Below are 23,222 nucleotides of genomic sequence, written 5' to 3'. Positions count from 1 at the left end.
AAACCTGGGTCCTTGGCGCCATGAGGCAGCAGTAGTACAACTGTGCCACTGTGTCACGAATCCCCTTCAGTTCCTGGTCAATGGTAATCCCCAGGATGGTGATAGTAGGGATTCAGCAATGTTAATGCTATTGAATGTCATGGGGATGGTTAGATTCTCTCTTCTTGTAGATGGTCATTGCTGGCACTTGTGTTGCATGTATGTTCTTTGCTACTTGTCAGCCCAATCCTGGATATTGTCCAGGTACTTTCTACATTTGGACACGGACTGCCGCAGTATCTGAGGAGTCATGAATAATGCTGAACATTGTGCAACCATCAGCAAACATCCCATTCTGATCTTGTGGTAGAAAGAAGGTCATTGATGAAGCAGCTGAAGATGGCTGGGCCAAGGGTACCACCCTGGGGAAATCGTGCATGAACATCCTGGAGCTGAGATGATTGAACTCCAACAACCACATCTTTGTGCCAGGTATAATGCAAAATAGCAAAGAATCTCTCCCCGCTCCCCTAGAGTCTTATAGACTCCAGTTTTACGAGGGCTCCTTGATGCCACACTCAGTCAAATGGTGCCTTGATGTCAAGGGCAGTCATTCTTACCTCACCTCTGGAGTTCAGCTCTTTTTGTCCATGTTTTAATCAAGGTTGTAATGAGGTCAGGAGCTGGATGGCCCTGGCAGAACCCAAATTGAGTGTCAGTGAGCAGCTTATTGCTAAGCAAATTCTGCTTGATAGCACTATTGATGACCCTTCCTGACTTACACCTTGTAAATGGTGGGCAGGCTTTGGGGAGTCAGGAGGAGAGACACTTGCTGCAAGATTCCAGCTTCTGACTTGCTCTTGCAGCCACAGTATTTATGTGGCTAGTCTCATCCAGTTTCTGGTCAATGATAATCCCCAGGATAGTGGGGGATTCAGCATTGATAATACCATTGAATGTCAATGGCTGATGGTTAGATTCTCTCTTGCTGGAGATGGTCATTGTCAGGCACCTGTGTGGCACAACTGTTTCTTGCCACTTAGCCCAGGTCCAAAAGTTGTCCAGGTTTTTCTGCATATGGGCAAGAACAGCCTCCGTATCTTCGGAGTCGTGGACAGCATTGAACATCGTGCAGTCATCAGTGAACACCCCCACTTCTAACCTTATGATGGAGGGAAGGTCATCGATGAAGCAGCTGAAATGATTAAACCTAGGTTGCTTCCCTGAGGAACTCCTGCAGTGATGTCCTGGAGCTGAGATGATTGACCTCCAACCACCACAACCATCTTCCTTTGTGCGGGTATCACTCCAAGCAGTGGAACAGTTTCCTGAATCCCATTGACTCCAGTTTGGCTGAGGCTCCTTGATGTCAAGGGCAGTCACTTTCACCTCACCTCTGGAGTCCATCTCTTTTGTCCATGTTTGGACCAAGGCTACAATAAGGTTAACGGCTGAGTGGCCCTGGCGGAACCCAAGTGATCAGGTTATTGCCAAGCAAGTGCCGCTCGATAGTACTGTTGAAAACCCCTTCCGTTAGTTTTCTGAAGGAATAGACTGATGGGGCGGTAATTGGCCGGATTGGATTTGTGCTCTTTGTGGGCAGGACATACCTGGGCACCTTTCCACATTGCCAGATAGCTGCCAAAGTTGTAGCTATACTGGAAAAGCTTGGTTCAGGGAGCAACTAATTCTGGAGCCCCAAGTTTTCTGTACTATTGCTGGGTTGTTCTCAGGGTCTGTAGCCTTTTCAATATCCAGTGCCTTCAGTCTATTTGTCTTATCACTTGGGAGTGAGTTGAACTGGCTGATAACTGGTATCTGACCTCAGGAGGAGGCCAAGATCGATCATCCACACGATGTTTCTGTCTGAAGATGGTATCTTTTGCACTGGTGTGCTGGGCTCTCCCATCATTGAGATGGGGGTGTTCGTGGAGTCCCCTCCTCCTGTTAGTTGTTTAATCGTTCGCAACATTCATGACTGGATGTGGCAGGACTGCAGAGCTTTGATTAGAGCCATTTGTTGTGGAATAGCTTAGCTCTGTCCATCACGCATTGCTACCACTGTTTGGCATGGCTCTGTGTTGTAGCTTCACCTGGTTGACACCTCATTTTTAGGAATGCATGGTGCTGTTCTTAGCTGGTGGTAGTGCCACCGGACACGGTGAAGGGAATGCTCAGTTTGAAGGTAGAAATAATCATCACTTTACCAGAAACCTAACCAAATGATTCGCTGGACTTAATACCCAAGCACTGTTGAATCTTTTAAACAATATCATCATTTTCTCTATGTTGCATCACTATAACCAATCCCTAGTCTTCAAGACACAAGTAGGTTATAATGGGCAATGACTTGTGTGAACCGGTGGTTTCTGCCTGCTGCCCTATTTGTATGTGTTTACTTTTTCTGGGTTACAAAGCCAGGGCTCAGAGTGTGGACAGGGGCAAACCCCTAATCCAGCTCCTTGCCTGCTCCCAAAAACAATTCAGTTTCAAATTGAATCCAATCCATGGTCCCCACAAGAGAGACATACCAGATCTGAGCCAAAAGGCAGAGCAGATACTACACTTGAATTTAAACTGTTAGAAATGGTTAAAACCTATTTAAGTATGAGTAACCCTGAATAACACCCTCCACTGGTGAGATGCAAATGGTGCTGAATTGTATTTGTATCTGCCCAGCTCTGTGGCTCTTACTCATTTTACCAGAATTGTTACTTAAGTATTTTTATTTTCTATGTAACATTTTATGTTGAGGCTTCTCTTGTAATTTAAGCATCTCACTCTTTATAGAATAATGGAAATATCATCCTAGATGGAGTATTGGATATTTCGTGGGGCGTACACCAACCAATAAGATTACAGATTAATGATGAAAAATCTATACCATCACCAAAAGTCCTCCAGTCCCCAGATGTTATAACAAATAAAAGGTAAGTGTCAAAAGTGAAAATATGCAGCTACCTCACTTCTGTGTGCACACATGTGTGTATGCTCATATATTACAGGCAAACTGGGACTTCCCAGAAAGGAGTCTTGCTCTCTGGGAGTGCAGGATCGATATTTCTAAATACAACTGCCACTCTGCACCCCTCCCCTCCCCATAATATCTAACCTCTCAGAAACTGCCCTCTCAGATTCTATCCTTGCAGAGTTGACCTCCTCAGACACCCCCCTCTTGAGAGTTTCCCCTGCCATTGACAAGCCCCGCAGACTCCAGCTGATTCCTACCCTCCCCCACACATTCCACTCCAACCCTCCACACTTGCTCCCCTGTCTACTCCAATGTTAACTTTATCACATGACACTCAGGATGCTCTGTGGGTGGGCATGTGCACACGTCTTTGGGCAATGCAGAATATTGGAACCTGCAGAAGTAATTTTGCTAAATTGCTTTTGGAATGTCGGAGGCACTGCCATCACCTCGATTGTTGTCCTGTCATGGCCATCCCATGGGTCTGGATGCCTTCAAACATTGCTGTCCATGTAGTGCTCCCACAATGGTGTTATAGAATCATAGGATGGTTAGAGCACAGTAAGAGGCCATTTGGTGCATCCTGTTTGTGCTGACCCTCTGAAAATACAAATAATCTACTGCCACCCTCCTACCTTTTCAATTCATCTCTGAACCTTATATATTCACTCTGGTTCTCAATTGGATTATCCACTTGACATCTGCCATAAGCACACATTTTTGCTTCATTTTCATAGAGTTCATAGAATCACTGCAGAAGGAGGCCATTCAGTCCATCTAGTCTTCACTGACCCTCTGAAAGAGCACCCTGCCCTATCCCTGTAATCCCAGCTGACCTTCACATTTTTGGACTGTGGGAGGAAACTGCGGAGCACCCGGAGTAAACCCACGCAGACACGGGAGAAAGTGCTACCTCCACACAGTCAGCCAAGGCCGGAATTGAACCCTGGTCCCTGATGCTGTGGGGCAGCAGTGCTAACCACCTTAATCTCTAAACCTTTCACCATCCAGGGGGCTCTGGAATTTTCCCCTACCATTCCCTTTGTGGGAATATGTCTCGACTGTATTTGAACCACCGTTTCTTTAACCGCAGCCCATTGATCAGTTCCAGTTTTGCCTGCTAATCTTGGATTACAATTTATTCATGTCAGATCAATACTTAACCCACTGAAGAGGGTTTTCCCCCAGTTAATTATTCTCACTCCGGATTGCTCTTTGTCCTCTTCCAAGCCAACTCAATCCTTATTGTTATGATCCCAGTTGATGTTATAACTGGACGGGGAGATCCCATGGGCTCAAAAGACCATGGGCGGAATTCTTCATTCCTGAGGCTAAGCGCTGGCACCAACGGAGAATCCACGGGTGATTCACGACAGGAAGTCCGATGCGAACACCTCACCAATTCCGGTACCGGTGAGGGTCTAGCACCAGCATCGCGTAGAACACCCACAGACCACCCCCCACCACTCCCCCAGCCCTAGCAGCAGCCCCCAGCCAGCAGCATGGATCCCAGTCGAGTGTGGCGGCGCTGGACACTGTCCGCAGCCGGCATGCCAGATTTCCGACCACTGGGACCACACGTGGCCCGCGCCATCAGGAACTCGGCCCATCGGGGGCGGAGCATCGCGGCTGGGCCGGCTGATGATGCGCCAGCGGCCTTGTGACTGCGCGCAGCCTGTGTCCCGATGACGCAGATTTGGAGGGGGCGAAGGATCACAAACCAGCGTCAAACCGATGCCTGCCCCGAATCTGGCGTAAGAAGCCATTCTCTGCCCGATCGCCAATCCCAATGTTGGCATCAGGCTACAGAGAATCCCGCCCCATAACTTTTACTTTTTAAAAAAACGTTGAGGAACAGAGTCACGGGACTGTAATATTAGAAAAAAAGCATTTATTAAACATAATTTTTTTTAAAATTTTAATATGTTGATTCAAATTTTTCAACACATTTTCAACAAACCCCCGCCCCCCCCCAACAAAAAGAAAGAAACAAGAACACAACAATCAGAAATTATACATTGGATTTCCCCCATATACAATAAACCCCCATATAACATTTAAAAGCACAAATAGGGGGGGAAAAACACCTTCACCCAAACTCCACCCCAAAAGAACCCCCCCCCCCCCCCCCACCGCCCTTGGGCTGCTGCTGCTGCTGACCTCCTCCTAACGCTCCGCGAGATAGTTAGGAACGGTTGCCACTGCCTGAGCAACCCCTGCACAGCCCCTCGCAAGGCAAACTTTATCCTCTCCAGCTTGATGAACCCTGCCATGTCATTGATCCAAGCTTCCACACTAGGGGGCTTCGCATCTTTCCATAGTAGCAAAATCCTCCGCTGGGCTACCAGGGACGCAAAGGCCAGAATACCGGCCCCTTTCGCCTCCTGCACTCCCGGCTCGTCCGATACCCCAAATAATGCCAATCCCCAGCTCGGCTTGACCCGGGCGTTCACCACCTTGGACATAGTCCTCGCAAAACCCCTCCAAAACCCATCCAGCACCGGGCACGACCAGAACATATGGACGTGATTTGCCGGGCTCCACGAGCACCTCCCACATCTGTCCTCCACCCCAAAGAACCTACTCAATCTCGCCCCTGTCATATGTGCTCTGTGAGTAACTTTGAACTGTATTAGGCTGAGCCTGGCGCAAGAGGAGGAAGAATTAACCCTACTCACGGCATCAGCCCACAGACCCTCATCTATCTTCTCCCCAAGCTCCTCCTCCCAGTAGCCCTTTAACTCCTCCACCGGGGCCTCCTCCTCTTCCTTCAGCTCTTGGTAAATCACCAAAACCTTGCCTTCTCCAACCCATACACCCGAAATCACCCTGTCCTGAATACCACATGCCGGAAGCAGTGGGAATTCCCTCACCTGCCGACTCACAAACGCCCTCACTTGCATGTACCTGAAAGCGTTTCCCGGGGGTAGCCCAAACTTCTCCTCCAGCGCCCCTAGGCTCGCAAATGTCCCATCGATGAACAGGTCCCTCATTCTTCTAATCCCTGCCCGATGCCAGCTCCGAAACCCCCCATCCATCCTTCCCGGGAGAAACCGATGATTCTCCCGAATCGGTGACCAAACCGAGGCTCCCACCTCGCCCCTGTGTCGTCTCCACTGCCCCCAGATCTTTAGCGTCGCCGCCACCACCGGACTCTTGGTGTACCTTGTCGGCGAGAGCGGCAACGGTGCCGTCACCAGCGCCCTCAGGCTCGTGCCCACACAGGACGCCATCTCTAGCCTCATCCACGCCGCCCCCCTCCCTCCATTACCCCCTTACGGATTGTCGCCACATTGGCTGCCCAATAATAGCCACACAAATTTGGCAGCGCCAGCACCCCCTGTCCCTGCTCCGCTCCAGAAACACTCTCTTCACCCTCAGGGTCTTATTCGCCCACACAAATCCCATGATGCTCCTGCTTACCTGTTTGAAAAAGGCCTTGGGGATCATAATGGGAAGGCACTGGAACACAAAGAGAAACCTCGGGAGGACCGTCATTTTGACCGACTGCACCCTACCCGCTAGTGAGAGTGGCAGCATATCCCATCTTTTAAAATCCTCCTCCATCTGCTCCACCAACCGCGTCAAATTGAGCTTGTGCAGGGCCCCACAACTCCTAGCTACTTGGATCCCTAGGTACCGAAAGCTCCTTTCCGCCCTCTTCAGCGGTAGCTCATCTATCCCCCTTCCCTGGTCCCCTGAATGCACCACAAAGAGCTCACTCTTCCCCACGTTGAGTTTATACCCCGAAAAGTCCCCAAACTCCCTAAGGATCCGGATGACCTCCGCCATCCCCTCCACTGGATCCGCCACATACAACAACAGGTCGTCAGCATACAACGACACCCGGTGTTCCTCTCCCCCCCGGACCAGTCCCCTCCATTCCCTGGACTCCCTCGGTGCCATGGTCAGCGGCTTTATTGCCAGTGCAAACAACAAGGGGGATAAGGGGCACCGCTGCCTCGTCCCCCGGTACAGCCGAAAGTACTCCGACCTCCGTCGGTCCGTAGCCACACTCGCCACTGGGGCTCTATATAGCAGCCTGACCCAACTGATGAACCCCTCCCCGAACCCAAACCTCCGCAACAATTCACAAAGATACTCCCACTCCACCCGATCAAAGGCCTTCTCCGCGTCCATAGCTGCCACTACCTCCGCTTCCCCCTCCACCGAGGGCATCATAATCACATTGAGGAGCCTCCGCACATTTGTATTTAGCTGCCTACCCTTCACAAATCCCGTCTGGCCCTCATGAATCACTCACGGGACACAGTCCTCAATTCTCGTAGCCAGCACCTTCGCCAGCAACTTAGCGTCAACTTTGAGGAGTGAGATCGTCTATACGACTCACATTGCAATGGATCATTGTCCCGCTTCAAGATCAAAGAAATTAGCGCCCTGGACATTGTCGGGGGCAAGGTCCCCCCTCCCTCGCCTTATTAAATGCCCTCACTAGCAACGGGCCCAGCAGGTCCACGTATTTCCTGTAGAATTCAACCGGGAACCCATCCGGCCCCGGGGCCTACCCCGCCTGCATGCTCCCCAATCCTTTAAACAGCTCCTCCAGCCCAATCGGCGCCCCCAAACCAGCCACCTCCTCCTCCTCCACCCTTGGGAACCTCAGCTTATCTAGGAATCGTCGCATCCCCTCCTCCCCCTGTGGGGGCTCAGACCTGTACAGATCCCCATAGAAGTCCCTAAATACCTTGTTTATTCTCACCGCACTCCGCACCGTATTCCCCCCTCTATCCTTAACTCCACCAATCTCCCTCGCTGCCTCCCTCTTACAAAGCTGATGTGCCAGCATCCAACTCGCCTTCTCCCCATACTCATACATCGCCCCCTGCGCTTTCCTCCACTGTGCCTCTGCTTTCCCCGTGGTCAACAGGTTGAATTCCGTCTGGATGTTCCGTCGCTCCCTAAGTAGCCCCTCCTCGGGGGCCTCTGCATACCTCCTGTCCACACTTAAAATCTCCCCCACCAACCTCTCCCTCTCCCTCCCCTCTCTCTTCTCCCTATGGGCCCTAATGGAAATTAGCTCTCCCCTGACCACCGCTTTCAGCGCCTCCCAAACTACCCCCACCTGCACCTCCCCGTTGTTGTTGGCCTCCAAATATCTTTCTTTTTTAAAAAAAAATATTTTAATTCAAATTTTTCCAACAATTTTTAATAACAAACAAACCCCCCCTCCTAACAAAAGGAAGCAAGAACACAAACCCCACATTCAAAAATAATAAACTACATATACATTGGGTTTCTCCTACATATATTAACCCCTCCATATAACATTCAACAGTACCCTTGGGGAAACCCCCCCACCCCGCCCAAATACCCCCCCCCCCGAAAGAGACATCCCCCCCTCCCCCCCCCCCGGGTTGCTGCTGCTGCTGACCTCCTCCTAATGCTCCGCGAGATAGTCTAGGAACGGTTGCCACCGCCTGAAGAACCCCTGTACAGACCCTCGTAAGGCAAACTTTATCCTCTCCAGTTTAATGAACTCTGCCATGTCATTTATCCAGGCTTCCACACTGGGGGACTTTGCGTCCTTCCATAATAACAAGATCCTCCGCCGGGCTACCAGGGATGCAAAGGCCAGAATACCGGCCTCTTTCGCCTCCTGCACTCCCGGCTCCTCCGTTACCCCAAATAATGCCAACCCCCAACTCGGCTTGACCTGGACTTTCACCACCTTGGACATAGTCCTCGCAAGACCCCTCTAAAACCCCACCATTGCCGGGCACGACCAGAACATGTGGACGTGATTTGCCAGACTCCCCGAGCACCTCCCACACCTGTCCTCCACCCCAAAGAACCTACTCATCCTCGCCCCTGTCATATGCGCTCTGTGAACAACCTTGAATTGTATTAGGCTGAGCCTGGCGCAAGAGGAGGAAGAATTAACCCTACTCAGGGCATCAGCCCACAGACCCTCATCAATCTCTTCACCAAGCTCCTCCTCCCACTTGCCCTTTAGCTCCTCTACCGCGGCCTCCTCCTCTTCTTTCAACTCCTGGTAGATCGCCGAAACCTTGCCTTCTCCGACCCATACACCCAAAATCACCCTGTCCTGAATCCTCTGTGCCGGGAGCAACGGGAATTCCCTTACCTGCCGCCTCACAAACGCCCTCACTTGCATGTACCTGAACGCATTTCCCGAGGGTAACACAAACTTCTCCTCCAGCGCCCCTAGGCTCGCAGACGTACCGTCTATAAACAGGTCCCCCATTCTTCTGATCCCTGCCCTATGCCAGCTCCGAAACCCCCCATCCATCTTTCCAAATATCTTTCAATACACCCCCGCACCTGCCCGCACCCCCACTCATCCGCCAACAGTCCCACATCTAGACGCCACAGCGGGCGCTGGTCCCTCTCCTCCCCCAACTCCAGCTCCACACAATGCGGGGCGTGGTCTGAGATGGCTATGGCCGAATATTCTGTTCCCTCCACTTTCGGGATTAGCGCCCGACTCAAAATGAAAAAATCTATCCGGGAGTAGGCTCTATGGACGTGGGAAAAGAAGGAAAATTCCCTGGCCAGCGGCCTGGCAAACCTCCATGGATCCACTCCCCCCATCTGGTCCATAAATCCACTGAGCACCTTGGCCGCAGCCGGCCTCTTACCCATCCTGGACTTAGAACGGTCCAGTGTTGGGTCCAGCACCGTGTTGAAGTCCCCCCCCCCCCCATTATCAAGCTTCCTACCTCCAGATACGGAATCCGACCCAGCATGCGTTTAATAAATCCGGCACCATCCAAATTCGGGGCATATACGTTCACCAGTACCAACCGCACCCACCCCCTGCAACCTACCACTCACCATCACATATCAACCTCCATTCAGTGCCTCGAACGACACCCGCTTTCCCACCAGTATTGCAACCTCTCCGTTCCTCCCTCTTGACCGGCCCGTTCAGGCCCCTCACATTCCAAGTTATCAGCCGGATCGGGGGGCTACTCACCCCCCCCCATGACGACTACCCCCCCCCCCCCCCCGCTGACTAGCCATCTCCTTTTCTAGGCCAGCCACGTGTCCGCGCCTCCCGCACCCTCCAATCCCCCAGGCGGCGCCCCGACCCGACTACCTCTCCTACTTTCAGCTCCCCTTTGGCCAATGCAGCAGCAACCCAGTTCCCCCTCCTCCTCCACCCCCCACTCCCCCCGCTAGATCCACATCTACCCATTTTGCTCCCCCCATGTCACTCCTGTAAGTCAGCTGACTCCTGCTGACCCCGGCCTCTCCCACCATTCCATCGACCCCCCAGTGTGAGAATCCCGCCACCCCTGGGCAGTCAGTGTGCGCTCCTCTATAGCACCGCCCTTTCCTCCACGGCCCCGCCCCCATCCTTCCCTAACACGGGAAAAAGCCCGCGCTTTCCTGAGCCGGCCCCGCCCCCTCTGGCGCAGCTCCTTTTTGCGGCTTACCCCAACGCCCCATCCCCGGGCCTCCACCCCCCCTCTTCCTCCGTGGGGCCCTGCCCCTCCAATACCGACGCCCACACTCTCCCACATCCCCCATATCAAATCCATTCACCCATCCCCACCCAGCACTCAAACAAAAAGAACATTCCCCAAATGCAGTAAACACAGTAAACATCCCCCCACGACAAACCCTCAATTTGAGTCCAACTTTTCAGTCTGTATAAAGTTCCATGCCTCATCGGGCGTTTCAAAATAGTGGTGTCGATCTTGGAACGTGACCCACAATCGCGCTGGCTGCAACATTCCGAACTTCACCCCCTTCCGATGGAGCACCGCCTTAGCCCGGTTGAAACCAGCCCTCTTCTTAGCCACCTCCGCACTCCAGTCCTGGTAAATTCGGATCTCCGTGTTCTCCCACCTACTGCTCCTCTCTTTTTTGGCCCATCTCAGGACACACTCTCTGTCCATAAAGCGGTGGAACCTCACCACTACAACCCTTAGCAGCTCGTTGGCTTTGGGTCTCCTTGCCAGGACCCGATGAGCCCCATCCAGCTCCAGGGGCCTCGGGAAAGCTCCCGCGCCCATCAACAATTGAGCATTGCGCTCATATATGCCCCGGCATCGGGCCCCTCCACTCCTTCAGGGAGACCCAGAATCCGAAGATTCTTCCTCCTCGACCTATTCTCCAGGTCCTCGAATTTTTCCGCCCACCTCTTGTGCAGCGCCTCGTGCGCCTCCACCTTCACCGCCAGGCCCAAGATCTCGTCCTCGTTCTCCGAGGCTTTTAGCCGCACCTCCCGGATCACCGCCCCTTGGGCCTTCTGGGTCTCCACAAGGTTCTCAATCGCCGCCTTCATTGGCGCCAGCATTTCTGTCTTCAGCTCCTCAAAGCAGCGTTTAAGAAACTCCGCTGCTCCTGCGACCACTGCGCCCACGCTGCTTGGTCTCCACCCGCTGCCATCTTGCTTTTCCTCCCTCGCACTTTTCGCTGCACCAGGATCACTTTTTTAACTGCTCCACTCCTGGTCCAATCCATATAGTGTCGGGGGGACCTTGTTGTCACCTTCCCACACTGGAAGCCGTCGAACAATTGCCGTTGGGGCCCCTCTGAAGAGCCCAAAAGTCCGTTCCCGGCAGGTGCTGCCGAACGTGCAACCTACCTAGGCACAGCCGCAACCGGAAGTCACCGTGAAAAAATTATTATACAATACTCCTTTACTCTCCCTTTATCTTAACAATTACACACAGGTTTTTGGATTAACATGGATTACAAAGTATATCTTAAACTACAATGGTCTCATGAACACGCAAAGTCCCTTTTAAGCATACCCGATGACTCTGGACATGTACACTCTCCACTCTGAATGTCAAGTGAATGTTTGTGCATGTATCCTCAGAATCCCCCCCAGATTATTGTCACGTGAAAGTTTCCAAACTCCACTCCCAAAACATACTGTAACATCTTCTGTCACAATTATGCTTTCCCTCGCAGTTTGCATTCCGAAATCCAGAGCAGGTTTTCCTAATGATACTTTTAAACAATGCTTCCGCTCCACATGTAACAGTGAATCCTGTCCAGGATTTCACTCCAACCCCTTTAGAATTTATTTGTCTTGACTGCTGTGCAAACTGCCCACAGTTGCTTCAACTCTCGATTCTGCATTGAAATGGCATCAGACGTTCGTTTTACCTTTGAGGGCTGTTATCCCACTTTATATCTGGTTACTGCAATTGTCTCTTTAACTCAGAACACTTTGTTTACTCTTCCTTGAATTCTTCTGGACAAAACTTGGTCTCTGTTCACTTAACTCCAAACTTCTTGGACTCTTCTCTTCATTTCTTTAGTTTCCTTAACTAGCTGCTCTTCAGATCTTGGCAATTGTTTTCTTAAATATTACTCCATAGTAAGGCTTTTCTTCTTGCAAAGCTGGGAGAGGAGTTCCCTCTCTACTCTTCTAAACCAAATGCTATTGGCAGAGCTGTGAGAGCTGTCTTCGCTCTCATTACCCATCAGCAACTGGAATCAAATTAGCTAACTAAAACTTGAAAGTTTCTCTACCTTACTAGACCTCAGTTGCTAAGCAGCGCTCACATGTTTATGCCTTATATTTATTCTTCATGCCATAGCCCACTCTAAGCACAATAAAAACACAGCTGGAACTGAATCAACCCTCGCATATGCAAACACCTTTGTCCAGCATGAATCTAACAATAGGTTTTATCTTTCCCGGCACAGAAACATGAAAGCAAACCCATTTTAAACTATACCTTATTTCTAATGTTTACAATACAAATATAAATCCCTTTAAATTACCTTAGTTTTCCTAACATTATGAGACAATGATCACTGTCTCCTAAATGTCCCCACTGACACTTGACCCACCTCATTCCCAAGAACCAGTTATTTTTTCTTCTTGGACTGGAAACATACTGCTGCAGAAAATGTTCCTGAACACAGTCTAGGAACTCTGGCCCCTCCTCTTTGCACTACTACTATCCCATTCTATGTTTGGATAATTAAAGTCCCCCACTATAACTACTCTTGAATTCTTGCACTTCTCTGTAATTGCCTTGCAAATTTGTTCCTCTACATCTTTCCCACTAGTTGGTGGCCTATAAACTAGTTGAGTCTAGACTGAGCAATGCACCTGTTTTGTTCCTTAGCTCTAACCAAATAGATTCAGTCCTTTACCCCTCTGGGACCTCCTCCTTCTCCAGTGCTGCAATGTTTGACTTAATCAACACTGACACAATTTGTCCTTTCCTTGCTTGCTCATCTTTCCTGAATACCTAGTATCCATGGAACATTTAATATCCAATCCTGCCCTTCTTTAAGCCAGGTTGTTGCTATCGTTGCATCATATTTCCCATCACTATCTGTGTCTGCATCTCACCAATCCCATTTATCATACTCTGCACATTTACATACATGCACAGTAACCCTAATTTAAATGTAATTACTTCTTCTATGTTGAACCCACTTAATACCTCATTATTTCCTACTCTATTACTATCTGTCCCTCAGTATTGCTTGTACATTTGTATCCCTCTCTAGTATTGCCTCCTGGTTCCCATGCTCCTGACAATTTAGTTTACACCCTCCGCATTAGCAATAATAAATTACCCTGCAAGGAAATTGGTCCCAGCTCTTTTAGGTGCAACCTGTCCAGCTTGTATAAATCCCATCTCCCCCAGATCCAATCCCAATGACCCATGAATCAACACCCTCCCTCCTGCACCATCTTTCCAGCAACACATTAATCTGCTTCCTCATTCTATTTCTCTGGTCACTTGCATGTGGTATCAGGTGTAATCCGGGAATGATCACTTTTGAAGTCCTCCTTGTTAATTTCTTACCCAGTTCCCCAAATTCTCATTGGAAGACCACATCCTTCTTACTACCTATGTCATTGGTACCGATGTGTACCAGGCACACTGGCTGTTCATCCTCTCCCTCAGGGTGCTCCGGCTGGAGTTGCCTTGCCATTCCTCTATTTATTAGATAATAAAACTTCCTACTTAAAATAAAATAAAGATCCACCAGCTAGTCACTTTTCTTTCAGTGTCACTTAAACAGAGAGGTTAATTGAAATGCTTAACTCTTATCCAATAATTTTTTAATTTTCAATTTCCTAGCTCCTTACATTAACTCCTTAACTTTGCAGAAAGTGAAACAAAGCTACAATACTCACTAACCAATTAACTCAGTGGCCTTCCTGTGCTGTCAAAGTTTCATTTTTCTTTTCTCTCGCACTTCATTTATCCCAATATGCTTTCCATTCCATCCGGTCTGCTTTATACTCCCCACATGCCCCAACCCATCCACCCCCTTGGTCTCAATCACACCCCTCCCCCAGTCTTCTTCAGACTTCCTACACCCCCCCCCACCCATCCGCCGATCCTGCAGCTTCCATCACACTCCCAACAACACCCCCCCCCCTCCATCACATTCCCCCCTCCCTGTCTCCATCACACACCCTGCATCGCATCCATCACAGTCCCCTTCACCTCCGTCTCCATCACACTCCCACCCCTTCCCCATCTCCACCACACTCCACCCCCAGCTCCCCCCTCCACCTCCATCACATTCCCCCCTCCCTCGTCTTCATCACACTTCCAACGTAGTCTCTGTCATAGAATCTCTACAGTGCAGAAGGAGGCCATTCGGCCCATAAAATCTGCACCGACCCTTTGAAAGACCACCCTACCTAAACCCAATCTCCTGACCTATTCCTGCAACCCTACCCTAAGGGGCAATTTAGCATGGCCAGTCCACCTAATTTCACACCTTTGGACTGTGGGAAGAAACCCACACAGACATGGAGAGAAAGTGCAAACTCCACACAGTCACCCGAGACTGGAATTGAACCCGGGTCCCTGGAGCTGTTAGGCAGCAGTGCTAGCCACTGTGCCACCGTGCCACCCCAAATATGCCCCCATCTCCACAACACTGTCACTTCTGTCTCCATCATACAACCCCCCCCCCCCACTCTCTCTATCACATTCCCACCCCATCTCCATCACACTTCCCCACCCCCCCCCCCCATAAGACCATAAGACATAGAAGCAGAATTAGGCCACTCGGCCCATCAAGTCTGCTCCGCCATTCAATCATGGCTGATATTTTTCTCATTCCCATTCTCCTGCCTTCTCCCCATAACCCCTGATTCCCTTATTAATCAAGAACCTATCTATCTCTGTCTTAAAGACACTCAGTGATTTGGCCTCCACAGCCTTCTGCGGCAAAGAGTTCCACAGATTCGCCACCCTCTGGCTGAAGAAATTCCTCCTCATCTCTGTTTTAAAGGATCATCCCTTAAGCCTGAGATGCTGTCCTCTGGTTCTAGTTTTTCCTACAAGTGGAAACATCCTCCCCACATCCACTCTATCCAGGCCTCGCAGTATCCTGTAAGTTTCAATAAGATCCCCCCTCATCCTTCTAAACTCCAACGAGTACAGACCCAGAGTCCTCAACCATTCCTCATATGACGAGCTCTCCTTCCAGGGATCATTCTTGTGAATATTCTCTGCTCCCTTTCCAAGGCCAGCACATTCTTCCTGAGATACGGGGCGCAAAACCTCTCACAATACTCCAAATGGGGTCTGACCAGAGCCTTATATAGCCTCAGAAGTACATCCCTGCTCTTGTATTCTCGTCCTCTATGAATGCTACATTGCATTTGCCTTCCTAATTTCAAACTGAACCTGCACATTAACCTTAAGAGAATCGTGAACAAGGACTCCCAAGTCCCTTTGTGCTTCTGATTTCCTAAGCATGTCCCCATTTAGAAAATAGTCTATGCCTCCATTCCTCCTTCCAAAGTCCATAACCTTACACATTTCCACATTGTATTCCATCCGCCACTTCTTTGCCCACTCTCCTAGCCTGTCCAAGTCTTTCTGCAGCCCCCCTGCTTCCTCAATACTACCTGTCCCTCTACAGATCTTGGTCTCATCTGCAAACTTAGCAACACTGTCTTCAGTTCCTTCTTCCAGATCATTTATGTATATTGTGAAAAGTTGTGGTCCCAGCACAGACCCCTGAGGCACACCACTAGTCACCAGCTGCCATCCTGAAAAATACCCCTTTATCCCCACTCTCTGCCTTCTGCCAGTCAGCCAATCCTCTATCCATGCCAGGAACTCACCCTTAACACCAAGGGCTCTTAACTTATTTAACAGTCTCCTATGTGGCACCTTGTCAAAGGCCTTCTGGAAATCTAAATAAATCACGTCCACTGGTTCGCCTTTGTCTAACGACCTTGTTACCTTCTCAAAGAACTCTAAAAGATGTGTGAGACATGACCTCCCCGACCTCCGTTTCCATCACACTTCCCCCCCCCCCCAACTCTCTCCATCACATTCCCATCCCGTCTCATCACACTCCCGCCACACCTCCCCTCCCCCCCACACCCCCCCCCCCCCCCCCACCCCCCTCCCCACTCTCTCCATTACACTCCCACCCCGGTTTGCATCACACCCTCCCCCGGGCTGCTTCTCAGTGATTCTGACCTGCTTCACAATCCTCCCGGCCTGCTTCATGATCATCATAACCATGACGCTCTTACTCTTTTTCTTTACTTTCCCATTCCCTATTGCGGTGAACCATCGGCCCATTTGTCATTTAATCTCTTCCACCCTATCACACTTTTCCTGCCTTAATTTAAAATCTATCACATCTCAAACCTTTTGGCATCCTGATAAAAGGTTACCGACCTGGAACGTTAATTTTATTTCTTTCTCCACTGATGCTGCCAGTCCTGTTGAGTGCTTGCAGCAATTCCTATATTAGTGTATAAATTAACTTGTCTTTGCAGAGGAATGACACGGTGGGGAGAGTTTGACAATTTGTACAACATTGCTGAACTGGAGGAGGAAGCTGCACCAGAAGGCAAGCAACAGAGGACAATCCAGCAGCCAAGTAAGTTTCCAGGTGGTTGGGTGAGTGAATCAATAAATAATGATTTGTGGAATCTTTGATGGCTTTTGGAGAATACCATTGGTGAAATTATATGTTGTCAGGCAATCAGGATTTTTTTCCAAATTCAGATTAGTTTAGATTAAACCACACCTTGGGTTCTTTCTGAAACGAGAGATTTTTTTAGAAATCCAATACGTTTGATACTGAGTGAATAGGGAAGACAATTTCCTTTGATTTTGGGAGCAAGTGATGAGGGGGATCAAGTTCACACTGACAGTATTAGTGAGGAAAGCTGTTTGGAGAAATTTCCTTCCTCAGATATAAAATCCTTGAAAATCAAAGGCCTTACCACATCTACACTATGCATAGAACCCTGGTGTTCTGAGCATTTTCTGCCTTGTTGTTAATGAACGGGAGTGTTGTGTTTCCAAGTGCAGGAGCAGTGAAGGTGATACCATGATTTCGCCCAGCTCAGACCTTTGGGCAGCGAGCTGCAGATCCACAATATCCAAATTTCTACCCAGTTGTGAAATCAGTCTAATTATCTATGGTTCTGTTCTACAAAGAGTGAGAACAAATGTTCAGCCAGCTTGTTGCTAAGAGATGGGAAAAAACTGAATTGTATCCAAGGTAGATTTTAGTTTCTTACACTCTTCTCCTCCGACCTTATAGTCTTTGAGAGCAGTACATTAAAACCAAAACGCAATCGAGAGCCAGAAAGTGGCAACTTGATACGTACCAGGAGCGACGCGTCACTGGTGGAGATGAGGGTAAAGGATCAAGCAGCGACTGCAGCAAAGAAAGCCCAGCGCCATCGCTTTTCCATTAATGGTCACTTTTACAACTACAAGGTAAGAAGTAAGAATTCAATTCTTTTCTACAGAAATAAAATTAATGCAACCAGGGCCATAAAGTCCAATGTATGAATTACATCTGCTCAAGAGAAAAATTGCACTCAGTATGACCCGCATCCGATATGTTTCGCTTTGTACGAAATATTTGGATAAGAATTTAATGGCAGCAATACCTCAGTGATTTGAGTTCAATCTCCAGTCCAGGACTTCAGCACATAGTCTACTTTGACATTTCCAAGAGAGAGGGCAGCATTGTCAGAGGTACTATCTGTTCAAGTAGTAAAGATTCCATGGAACTATGTAAAGAAAAGTAAGGGGATTCCCCCAGTGTCCTGTTATCCCTCAATCAACACCACCAATAGCTGGTTAGCTCACTTCCCATTTGTGTGACCTTAGTGTGTATAAATTAACAGCGCTGTTTCCCACAGAGTGACTATGTTTCAAAAGTATTTTATTGGCTGTGAAGCATTTCGGCATGCCCTGAAGATGTAATAAAGGCAAATCTTCCTTTTTTAAAAATGTTTTTATTGAGGTTTTTACATTTTATACACTATACATTCGGTAAGGATAAATGTATTGGTTGCAATGTACAAGTCATTGTCCTTTGTGCCGATCCCCCCCAACTTGGTCACCTCCCACCCACTTCATTTGTTGTTTTGGGGTCCTTTCCGGGTCACTTACTGTACAATGGGCAGTTATCTGCTATTTACATGTGACTGGTGCCCTCCTCTTCCCTCTCCTCCCCCCCCCTTCCCCCAATTTTTGCCATTTGGCCTCTCCCCCTTTCTTATCCCCTCCCCCTATCTTGTTTCTGGCATTTCCTTGGGGGGTTCCTTTTTTGTGGACTTGTTCCACGCCCCCTAGCCTCTGTATCAGACGTTTTCCCCTCATTTTTCTCTAGCCACCCCCCCCCCCCTCCCTTTGCTGTCTGTTCCATGTGGCCCCTTGGCTCCCATGCATTCCAACCCCCCTGCCCCTGCTCTATTGGCTGTTGGCTTTGAACAGGTCCTGGAACAGGTTGGCGAACGGCCTCCACGTTTTGTGGAAGCCATCCTCTGACCCTCGGATGGTGAATTTGATCTTCTCCAGGTGGGGAAATTCCGACAGGTCTGCCAGCCAGTCTGCAGCTGTGGGTGGTGCTGCTGATCGCCAGCTGAGCAGGATTCTCTGGCGGGCAATTAGGGAAGCAAAGGCAAGGACATCGGCCCTCTTCCCCATGAATAGTTCTGGCTGATCCGATAAGGCAAATCTTTCTTTACAATCAGTGGGAAGTCATCAGAATCATGTTATGGGTCCGGACTGAAACCCCAATTTTGGTTAAGATCCCGGACTAGAACCAAACTATTTCCATTATAACTGTGATGAAATGTTACTGCACCACAGGAGTGATAATACTGACCAGTAGACAGCTTTTATGTTAGTAAACAAACTTTAATTTGTACACAGAATTTGTACACAGCATCTTGGCAACATAGAAATAGCTTTACAGTTAACAGTTACAACATCTTAACTTGATTCCTGAAACCTGCCTCTACATTCCAATTAAGAAAATCCATGCATTTCAAATATTACTTTTATGTATAAGGTTAGCAACCAGGTTTACTTGTTTATCCTGGTGTAGAGTCCATGGAGAGAGAAACCTTTTAGGACCAAGCTGAAAACCTTCTGCTTAGCTTAGATTTCTGGGGGGAAAACTCCTTTGTCCAGACAGACCTGGCCCCTCCCATTAGTTACATCAGCTGTACTCAAAGCACATAGCATTCTTTGGTCTTGTGTCACAAGGTGTGCCTTGATTTATTTAGCCAGTCTCAAACTGTTTCAACATTACATTAATGCTCTATCTGCAAACAGGCAAAATGGTTTTCAATATCTATGAGTAAAACACTTTGTGGTAGTATGTATTAGGGGTCATGTGGGACTGGAAGCCCTGATGTCATTGGCTGATAGATCCCGGGTCCTGGTTGGCCGTTGACCTCTAGCTCCGCCCTGAAGGCGGAGTATAAGAAGCCGGAGTCCTCCCCCGCAGGCCATTCTACTATCGAGCTGCGGGGGAACAGACACGCTTAATAAAGGGGTGGACAAAATGGCCGCCCCCATGCGTCGTAGAGGTTTCGGGTGGTCCAAGATGGCGGCGCCCTTCCTCCCCTCGTGGTGGCCGGGACCCAAAATGGCGGCGTCTGCAGGTCGCACATGGGGCGCTGGGGGGGTTGGGGAGCGTTCGGACCGCGCGGGGCTCCCTCATCTCCGGGGACAGCGGTGGTCGGGACCCAAGTTGGTAGCGCCGGCAGGTCAGATGTGGGGCGCGGGGGGGGGGTTAGGGCGGCGTTAGAGACGCCCAGAACTCCCTCTTCTCCGTGGGGAGTGGTGGTCGGGACCCAAAGTGGTAGCGCCGGTGGGTCATACATGGGGTGCGGGGGGGGGGGGGGTTGGGGAGCGTAAGCGGCGTGCAGGGCTCCCTGTTCTCCCGGAACCGCGGTGGTCGGGACCCAGAGCGGCTGCGCCTGCGGGTCGTACATGGGGCGCTGGGGGGGTTGGGGAGCGTAAACGGCTTGCAGGGCTCCCTGTTCTCCCGGGACAGCGGCGACCTCGCGGGACCGGCACACAACCGCGAAATGGCCCTTTTTCCCGCAGCTCTTGCAGATCGCTGCGCGGGCCGGGCAGCGCTGTCGGGGGTGTTTCGCCTGGCCGCAGAAATAGCAGCGGGCGCCCCCGGTGCGACTTGGCGTTTGGACCGCGCAAGCCTGTGGGGTGTCCGGGGGGGGGTGGGTTTGTCGCGACGGGTACGTACGGAGCCCAATAGGCTGCCGCGCGGTCGGGGCCGTAGGCGCCGGTATTACGTGCGGCCACGTCTAGGGAGGCTGCTAGGGCCGGGGCCTCTGAGAGTCCTAGCAACTCTCTTTCAAGAAGTCTTTGGCGGATTTGGGAGGAATTCATACCTGCCACAAAAGCATCGCGCATTAACATGTCCGTGTGTTCATTTGCGTTCACCGAAGGGCAGCTGCAGGCTCGTCCCAAAAACAGCAGCGCGGCATAGAATTCGTCCATCGATTCTCCGGGACATTGCCGTCTCGTCGCGAGCTGGTAGCGAGCGTAGATTTGGTTAACTGGGCGGACATAGAGACTTTCCAGTGCTGCGAACACCGTCTGGAAATCCTCCGAGTCTTCGATGAGGGAGAAGATCTCCGTGCTTACCCTCGAGTGCAGGACCTGTAGTTTTTGGTCTTCTGTGACCCGGCCGGTGGCCGTTCTGAGGTAGGCCTCGAAACAAGTCTGCCTGTGCTTGAAGGCTGCTGCCGCGTTCACTGCGTGGGGGCTGATCCTCAGGCATTCCGGAATGATCCTGAGCTCCATAGTCCTTTTTAGGCACGCTTAATAAATTGTAGCGCACAAAGACTCCGTGAGACGAATAGAGTGAAGTCGATGAGGCTTTATTAAGCGTGACTGTTCCCCCGCAGCTCGATAGTAGAATGGCCTGCGGGGGAGGACTCCGGCTTCTTATACTCCGCCTTCAAGGCGGAGCTAGAGGTCAATGGCCAACCAGGACCCGGGATCTGTCAGCCAATGACATTAGGGCTTCCAGTCCCACATGACCCCTAATACATACTACCACACACTTCCCCTGCAAAACTCACTGATTCCATCACTTTCAATCACATCTCTAGTAGACATACTGGGCGGGATTCTCCACTCCCGCGCCGAAGTGCCCACGCCGTCGTGAACGCCGTCAAGGTTCACGATGGCGCGAAATGGCCCTGATCCCGATCGATTCAGGCCCCGACAATGGGCTAGGATCGGGGCCGTGTCATCTACACGCGCCAGGCCTTGTCGCCGCATAAAGGCGGCGCCGCATAGATGACGCGGCCGGCGCCGCATAACTGGCGTCACCCGCACATGCGCGGGTTGGCCGGCGCCAACCCGTGCATGCGTGGTTTCCATCCTCTCTGAGTCCGCCCCGCAAGAAGATGGCGGACGGATCTTGCGGGGCCGCGGAAAGAAGGAGGTCCTGCTTCAGAGAGGACGGCCTGACGATCGGTGGGCACCAATCGCAGGCCATGCCACATTTGAGGTACCCCCCGGTGCAGGATCCCCCCCCCCCCACCCCCCCGCAGGCCGCCTCCCCAGCGTTCCCGCGCTGTTCCCGACGGCAGCGACCAGGTGTGGACGGCGCCGGGGGGAACCCGCCGTTTTGGCCTGGCCGATCGGCCCATCCGGGCCTGAGAATAGCGGGGTTGCCGGAGAATCGCCATTTTGGGTGTCTCCGGCGATTCTCCAGCCTGCGGCCCGCGGAACCCGATGGGACCGTTCCCGCCGCTTGGGAGGGTGTCGGACCGGCATCCTGGGAAATTTTGGCGGCCCAGGTGATTCTCCCAACCGGCGTGGGAGTGGAGAATCTCACCCACTGTCTGTCAACATTTTAACCCAGGTTTTAATATTACTGCAAAATTACAAAATATGACTTTCTTATATTCATCACAATCAAACCATATGTCTTAAATATACATACACCAGCCATACCTGTTAGAAATCAGCCACTATTTGTCTATACTTCACCCACAGCATGTCCTTATGATACACACCTAGCGGGCAAAGCTTCCTGGCAGCAGCTGACCAGTACACCAGAGGGCACTATCAGTGAGATTTGAAGAACTTATGAGTCACTGATACCAGCAGATAACAAACTGCAGTGAAGCACAATCAGTGGGCACGGAATGGGAGCAGAGATTGTACATCAATCCTGTTAGTCTGGGCAGGAGTTAGGATTTTAGATTGACACAGCAGTGATATGATCGAGGGAAAGTGAATGGCCCTCCAAAACCTGATAAAAATGGTGATAAACTCTGATAAATGGTGCAATTATTACAGAATCACAAAACTGTTACAGCACAGAAGAGGGCCATTTGGTCCATCAGGTCTGGGCTGGCCCTCTGAATACCTCAGCTTCAGCACAATTATATTTCTGTGAGCCTAGCAACACGCACATGATTGGAAATGTAGTGGTGATAGGAGGGGGGCACAGAATGGGGTGCATGAGATCGTGAGGAGGAACGGAAGAGTGGAGGCTGTGGAGTGAGGTGGAAGTCTGACGTTGGAGTGGTGAGATTAGAGGTTGCCTGGGGCTGGGGGCAGTGGAGGAGATTGGAAAGGTTACAGGGAACTTTGAAAGATCTGGCAAAGAAAAGAAGAACGATCAGAAAGGCCAGTGGGTGGGATTGGAAGGCTGAGAGGAGGAATTGGAAATGCCAAAGGGAAAGGTTGGAAAGACCAAGCAAGGAAAGATCAAAAAGGCCATGGATTGGATCGGAAAAGTTGGTGGTGGGGAGTGAGTGGAAGTATCTGGAGGAGAGATTGAGTGGATATCATGGCTGCTTGGTCAGGAAATATCTAATTGCAGTTTTGTTTTGGGGGATGGGGAATGGCTGACCGATTGCAGGAGTAGTTTACAGGTAGCCTAATTCCCTCTGGCCTACAACCAATGCTTTATTTACCTGCTGGATGAGCCAGTCCTCACCTCCCTTTACCTACCAGTTTTCCCATGGCCCAGGAAATCCAGCCAGCCTAGGTTAAGCCTTAAATGCAGA

At 50.4% G+C, this 23,222-nt stretch overlaps 1 protein-coding gene across 3 annotated transcripts in view; it reads left to right on the top strand.

Moving 5' to 3' along the window:
- rassf6 (Ras association domain family member 6) overlaps positions 1-23,222 on the top strand; it is a 123,421-nt gene that overhangs the window by 72,762 nt on the left and 27,437 nt on the right. For all 3 annotated transcript variants that reach the window (XM_072516971.1, XM_072516973.1, XM_072516972.1), the window contains exons 4-6: positions 2,770-2,909; positions 16,686-16,789; positions 17,462-17,640. In XM_072516971.1, coding sequence (XP_072373072.1) covers positions 2,770-2,909; positions 16,686-16,789; positions 17,462-17,640 — 423 coding nt within the window. The remainder of the gene's footprint in view (positions 1-2,769; positions 2,910-16,685; positions 16,790-17,461; positions 17,641-23,222) is intronic.

This window comes from Scyliorhinus torazame, chromosome 9 (genome assembly GCF_047496885.1).
Source record: "Scyliorhinus torazame isolate Kashiwa2021f chromosome 9, sScyTor2.1, whole genome shotgun sequence".
Classification (NCBI taxonomy): Eukaryota; Metazoa; Chordata; class Chondrichthyes; order Carcharhiniformes; family Scyliorhinidae; genus Scyliorhinus; species Scyliorhinus torazame.
The sequence above is the reverse complement of the archived record's forward strand: the minus strand, read 5'-3'. Positions and strand labels throughout refer to the sequence as shown.